The sequence below is a fragment of the Neopelma chrysocephalum genome, unplaced genomic scaffold, assembly GCF_003984885.1.
Source record: "Neopelma chrysocephalum unplaced genomic scaffold, ASM398488v2 Primary Assembly neopelma1_65, whole genome shotgun sequence".
NCBI classification, from domain to species: Eukaryota; Metazoa; Chordata; class Aves; order Passeriformes; family Pipridae; genus Neopelma; species Neopelma chrysocephalum.
The window spans coordinates 8,411,427-8,418,014 of NW_020897722.1; the positions used below are offsets into that span (position 1 = coordinate 8,411,427).

Below are 6,588 nucleotides of genomic sequence, written 5' to 3' on the forward strand. Positions count from 1 at the left end.
GGCGGCGGGGTCCGGGGTATCGCTGCTGAAGGGCTCGGCGCTGCTGCTCCTGGGCTGCCTGCTCGCCCGGTGCTGCGGCGCGGCGGGCGGCGGCCCCCGGCGCGGCGGGGCGCGGTGGGCGGCGGGGGCGCGGCGCGGGGCCCTGGAGCGGTTCCACGAGCGGCAGCTGCGGGTGTCCCCGCACGTGCTGGGGCACAGCAAGGCGCACGTCGGGCGGGTGGTGGCCGAGCTGGTCCGCGCCGCCAAGGCGCAAGGGCTGCAGCCCGGCCCGCTCGCCCTCAGCCTGCGCGGGGACTTCGTGCGCATCGGTAGCGCCTACGAGCAGCACAAGGTGCGCAGCCCCGACTGCTTCGACATCCTGGTGCCCCTGCGGCTGCCGCCGCACCTGGAGCCGCAGCCGCGCTGCGCCCCCGGGCTGGGGCCGCGCGGCGCCTTCGTGTGCGGCCTGCGGGCGAGGGACGGCTGGTCACGGCGCTGCCGGCCCTTCGCTGAGGGCTTCTGCGTGGAGCTGCAGGGCCGCAGCCACCTCTCCTCGGGGCTGGTGCTGCGCTGGTTCCAGGGCCACCTGCAGCGCTGCCTGGGCGCCGTGCGGTACCGGCTGCAGGAGCGCTGCCGCATCAGCCTCTCGGCCTGCCCCGGGCACCCACCCACGCTGCACATCCTGCCCTGCTCCGACTACGTCTGCTGCCACATCTCCATGGCCGTGCGCCTCATCCCGGCCATCCCTCTCGGCGACGCCCTCTACCTCACGGCCCTGCCGCCCCAGAGCCCCCCGGGCCCCCCGGCCCCCGAGGCTCTCTGGGGCCTCAACGCCTCGCGGCAGGAGCAGCGTCTGCTGGGCTGGCTGAAGGAACAGGCCCCGGCCTCCTCCTGCCACCTCAAGTGCCTGCAGATCCTCAAGGGCCTGCGGGACCTCCGCGGGCAGGGCCTGGAGGAGCCCTTCTGCTCCCAGTGGGGCCGAGTGCTCTCCTCCTACGTCCTGAAGACAGCCCTCTTCTCTGTGCTGCTGCAGGGGCCCTTGGAGGCCTGGGATGAGCGGTTCCTGGTGGAGCGGCTGGAGGACCTGGTGCTGTACCTCAGGGACTGCCTGCGCAAGCAGGTGCTGATGGATTTCTTCCTGGGCAACACCAGCATCCCCGAGGCTGTGGCGCTGCCCCGGTTCCTCAAGGAAGCCACCCCTGTGAACTTGCTGGCTGCCTTCGATGGGCCCACGCTGGACCTTGTGGCCTTCCAGCTGATCAGCACCTGGATCCAGGCCCCGCACATCATCAGGATGTACAGCAATCCCCGGTACTTGCGGCCAGTGCCCACCCCGTGCCGGCACATCGCTGAGGCCAAGCAGGAGCCGCTGGCAGAGTGAGGCTGTGTCACCTGTGGACCCTTCCAGGGCAATGCACAATCTCAGCCCACCGGTCCTTCAAAAGCCTGAGGAAGGTTAAATGTGGTTCTGTGTTTTGTCCCTGACCTGAGAAAACTTGGAATCCAGAGACCAAGACTGGAATTGTGATTCTTGTTGTTCAGTTTCATTGGTTGTAGGTGGGAAAATTGTGAAATTTCTGGGGAAGTGCCTTAATGGAAAGTCTTGCGTTCAGTTGACTTGTTTGCAAACTAACAGGCTCAAACTGACATTTTTAGAAAGCCACTTTAACTTTTTGTCTTAGTGGCAAAACTGACCATTTTTTTGAGATTTACCTTTTATGACAGAAAATCCATTTGGGATTTAAAAATCCTGGAAGTGCAAACAACCCCCCTTCAACATACCAAGACACTCTTAAAATGTGATGAGCACTAGAGCATGGGTGTGGATCACAGCTAGAAATGCTCAATGCCATGCTTTAAATTTCCTGTGTAATAGAGCACATCGTGCTGAATAGAAATATAACATGTTAGTGTAAAATTGAGGGAAGAAATGAAGCCTCTCTGATAACAGTATGAAGAATCTAGTTGCACACTGCTGTGTTCAAGTGAAGGTTGTAACAAAGGATTAAAATAGAGATAAAAGGAAACAAATAGCACTTTATTTTCACAAAGGCCTTATTTTTAGGGTAATTGGCTGCACTAAATATTGCTGTGGAGGAGGCATTAGTATTTTGTTAAAGGAGTGGTGTTTGAATCATCCTAAGGAAAACCTTTTAAAGAAATACTCTGAGGTTCATTTGTGGGTTCTAGTTGAGTTTTATTGTTTGTTCCTGTATTCAAGTATTATTTTCTTAGAATTTGCTTTACCTCAAGGACCAACAACAAAACTAAGAAATTCTGTATTATTTTTTGGAACAGATCTGAAAGCAGTCCAAATCTCAGTGCCAAAGCTGACTGCTGCACCCTCCTGCTCCCTGGTAGGAGTTCGGTGGGATTTTTGGATGACTGCCTAACCAGTTGTCTGATTGTGTCAGTGTTTGAACCAAATAACCTGATGGGATTTTTTAGTGCTGTGCCATAGCAAATCGTTATTTTATTATGGGGAGGAGGAAGCAAAATATTTCAGGGTACTTCAAAATTATTTAGTACTAATTTGTGGTACAATGGCAGTCTTAGGCTACGGATTCTGGTGTCCTTTAAGTATAAACATCAGGCAGATATTTCCACTTCTTGCCTGGTTATGTCCCAGTTCTGGAATAACCTGTTGAGCTGTAATGCAGCCAGCTTTGCAAGTGTCCTTAGCTCCCAGTGCAGGTACCTGCTGTACGGGAACCTGACGTGCCAGGGTGTCAGCAAAGTCAGAATTTCAAATCCTTGCTTTATTTTGTCACCTGCTCAAGTATTTGATGTGTTAAGGGCCAAAATGTGTTGCTGAATTGCTGGTGTCTAGGAGTGTGTGCCTTATTACTTATTACTGTGTCCTAGGTGAGCACTCTGGAATGAATTATGAAGGACCAAGTGTAACTTCTGGGAAGCTTTAGGATAACTTGAAGTTACTAATCTGCTCCTGCTCTTCCTGATGTACCAGTGTGACTTATTCACAGTTCTGTACATCAGAGCACAAAACAAACATTTTCAAAATCTATGAAGCTTTATAAAAATCTATTTTTCTAAATGGAAACACTCCCTAGGCATATGTTTGCCTACTTCTGTCTATTTTTTTAACTGCTCTTGCAGTCTTATTTTCAGGTAATTATAGCCTTAGGTCACACCCGCAAGCTGGGTTATTTTTGTATTTGAAGCACTGTGCTTCCTTCTACAAATACAGATAGTGTATTTATAGGTAGTATTGATCAAATGTTCTTTGCACATGGTATTTAAGACTAAGTCAGCTACCTTGGTATTTCCGGGGTTTTTTGGTAGCAGACCATGATATGTTCTATTTTTCCAGACTTGTGTTAGTTGGTATTTAAAATAAGATGCAGTTCTGCAATCAAAGCCATTGAATCTTTTGCCCAAAGAAGAACCAGACGGCCAGTCCAGGGTATTGTGGCTGCCTGAACTCATGACATAAAAACCCTTTAGCTGTTAATTCTGGCATCATGACCACTTCAGTCAGCTGTCTGTCAGTTTACATCCCTGCATCCCTGTCTCTCTCTGAAAAGATTTTGTAAACATTTGTTTAGTATTGCCACAATACAGGAAAATCTGAAATAGATTTGGGAAGGACTTTCTCACTAAAATGTAGGAAGGCCAGGAAAAAAAATTTGCATTGGAAAATGCATGACAGAGATGGTGGAGAATGTAAATAGTTTAGAAAATGAAAGTTGGGCTGAGGGGTGAGTGAGGATGATGGTAAACTCTCAGTGAAGACATGCTGCAAACAAGCCAAAGGACATGGGGTAAAATTGGAGGAGAGCTATTGAAAGCAAGCAGATTTGGAGTGTAGGGAAAAGAGATTTAAGTGGGGTTTGCTTTTGACAGTATTTCCAAGGCAGTTGAATCAGGATGAAAAGTGAGGCAAACACTCAGTTTATTAGCCATGCAGGCAGATCTTCAGTGTGAGTTTTTGCTCAGAAAGGCATTTTTGAGTTTGTGATGGGTGGTGATGGGAGAAAAATGCATATGTTTGCTTTCACCTTAGGCTTGGGTGAGCTTTCTTGAAGAGAGAGGGCATCCTGCCATAAGGCAATGCGTGTGCAGGTGGTGAGAGGTCTGAGAAAATCTCTTAGGTTGCATTAACTTGTGTCTCAGTTGTACAATTGAGATATTAAATGTATTTTTCTTGTCTGCTCTAAAGCATGCATTCATGAATACGATTGACAAAAGGAGCTGATAAAAGCTGGGTTCTGTTCCAGTATTCATCTTACTCCACAGCAGATTGACAGCACTGGTACCTGCAGCTGTCAGAGGGCCTTATCTGCAAGGAGGTGTAAAGAGAACTTGACCCATAGGAGTAATCCTGTGAGCCTTTTGCCTTCTTCCACCTCTCCCAGCCCATGGATACTGCACACAGAACAAGGTTATGAAGACCTGTTTGTTAAGGTTGTAGCTGTTATAATGTACCATAGATTCAGTGTGGTTCCCTCTGTGTGTGTAAACTGAAACAAACACAGAAGAAAGAGCAATGTTATTTACCCCTAATGTGGGTTCTTGGTTCTCTTACCTGCAATCTAATTTTGCAAAGACTGTGCAAATGAAGTTGATTTTATTGAACATTAATTAGGAAGAGGAGTCACACCTGAAAGAAATAAGTTTAGTTACAGTACCAAAATTCATATATGTGATTTCATTTTGTATTGAAAAATGCTTTGTATTTCTCAAAGGCATTATTATATTTTATCTGACCAAATATCTTGCAAACATTCCTCTTGATTTTGAATCTCTGCAGAGTAATGTAAATTTTAAGTGTCTGTTTGTAATGGACGTTCTTGGTACAACTATTTTTTGCTGGTTAATCATAAGACCAAAGATTAAACTGAAGTGTTCAGCTGCTATTGTTTTGGTTTATTTTAAAATGTTTATAGGCTCAAAGTGTCAGCCCATTTTAATGAAACATTTATAAATTCATTTCCTATTTAATACCAAAATACATTTGCACTTTTATTGTTTCCATAAAAAGTTGGTGGTTTTGTTTGAATATTTCACTATAGTAATAAACAGCTGTGTTAAAGCACCTATGCCTCAAGATTTAAATTCCTTGTTATCTTTTTTTCAGTAAAAGATACCTGCAGCCACAGAACTGTGATTGGCAGGTTTGTGTGCTCTTTGGGAGGAGACTACTAAAGTGCCAAAACCATGGGAAAGCAGGAAGTCCACACCTTGGGAGTTGTGCAGAGGGACGTGGGAGGAGAGCCAGAAGAGAGGAGAGCACAGCTGGCACCATCTGTGGTGTTGCTGACTTTTGAAATGCAGCACGTTGGGGTTTGGGGTTGTCCTGCTCAGAGGTTAAGGAGGATTCAGTCCTTGTTTCCCTGGCTCCACTTTTAGGTTGCTGCAAATGTGCTTTTTCTGGTGCTTAATAAAAAGCTAGGACTCGGTTTCACAGTATCTCTGTGATCTCTTCAGCGTGGCATGTACACACACATCTCTGTTCCAAGCTGTGTAGGTCGTGCTTTATTAAATATGAAAAAAGTCCTTCTGGAGCCAGCAGGAGTTTTGGTGATGGGCCAGCAAGTTACCTGTCCTTTATTAGTCTTTGGTAAGATGCTAGAACTGTACACTTAGAGCTTGTGTTGATGTTCCCTATTAAAGAATGAAATAACAGCAAGACCCTGAGCTTTTTAATCATTTAATCAAAGCAGGCTGAAAATAACTATTGCCAGGTCTTTGTGTACCTGGCTTTGCCTGGCAGGGAGCAGCTTCTGTGAGAGGGGCAGCAGTTGCTGGCACAGTGCTGAGGCAGCCCAGCACTTCCTGCTGGCAGAGACTGGAAAAATGTCATTCCTTTAGTGTCAACACTCAGACACCCAAGTCAGCGTGGTGGAAATGTATTTAGAACATTACCTCTAATAACATTATCTCTTATTAATGGCTTCCTTTAAAAGCAATAACCATCCTCTGCTCTCCATTCATTCCTTGCTCTGAAGTATTTCTCTGTTTGAAGCCTGAGTTTCTGTTCAGCAGAAAATCATTAAAGGAAACACAGGCCTCTCCTTTCATGATAAATCTGTTAACAAAAAATTAACTGGCCTAAGGACTTGCATGTTTGATGTTTAAAGAAAAGCCTGTTTGCATCCAACTCTTTGGATAAATTGTTTAAAATCTTTCCATCCCTGTGCAAATACATCCCTTGTAATGCAGCCAAGGTCAGTAGTGAATTGCTGATTAAATACCGCTAATGCAAGTTAAAGCTGCCTGGAAGGGAAGGGACTCTTATTTGTGCATCCCATTTTCATAAGGCTCCAAAAGAGTTCAGACATGAGAAATTTGCTGCTCCAGGCTGGTTTGTTTCCTGTGTCACCTCTTTAAATGTGTGCCTGGTGAATCTTCCCTGAGGTAAGTGACACACATCTGAGTTGCCAGCAGAAGAGCAGCCAGCCCCGCCTTGTTGGGCCAACAGCACTAGGAAGCTGGTGGTCAGTGTAGGGGCAAGGACTAGCACCCCTTAGAGCACAAGGATTTGCCTTCAGTGCTTGCTGATGCTTTGGAGCAGTGCTGTGCTTGCTCGAGGGGTTAGAGTAGCTCCCAACTCTAAAATAAGCAGGATATGGAGGGCTGACCATGGAT

General features: G+C 47.1%; 1 protein-coding gene across 1 annotated transcript in view; it reads left to right on the plus strand.

The window, feature by feature from the left end:
- ITPRIPL2 (ITPRIP like 2) overlaps positions 1-5,035 on the plus strand; it is a 5,910-nt gene extending 875 nt beyond the window's left edge. Inside the window, exon 2 of the mRNA XM_027683934.1 lies at positions 18-5,035. Within this exon, the coding sequence (XP_027539735.1) occupies positions 18-1,360 (1,343 nt within the window). The 3' untranslated portion in view covers positions 1,361-5,035. The remainder of the gene's footprint in view (positions 1-17) is intronic.
- Positions 5,036-6,588: the final 1,553 nt, after the last annotated feature.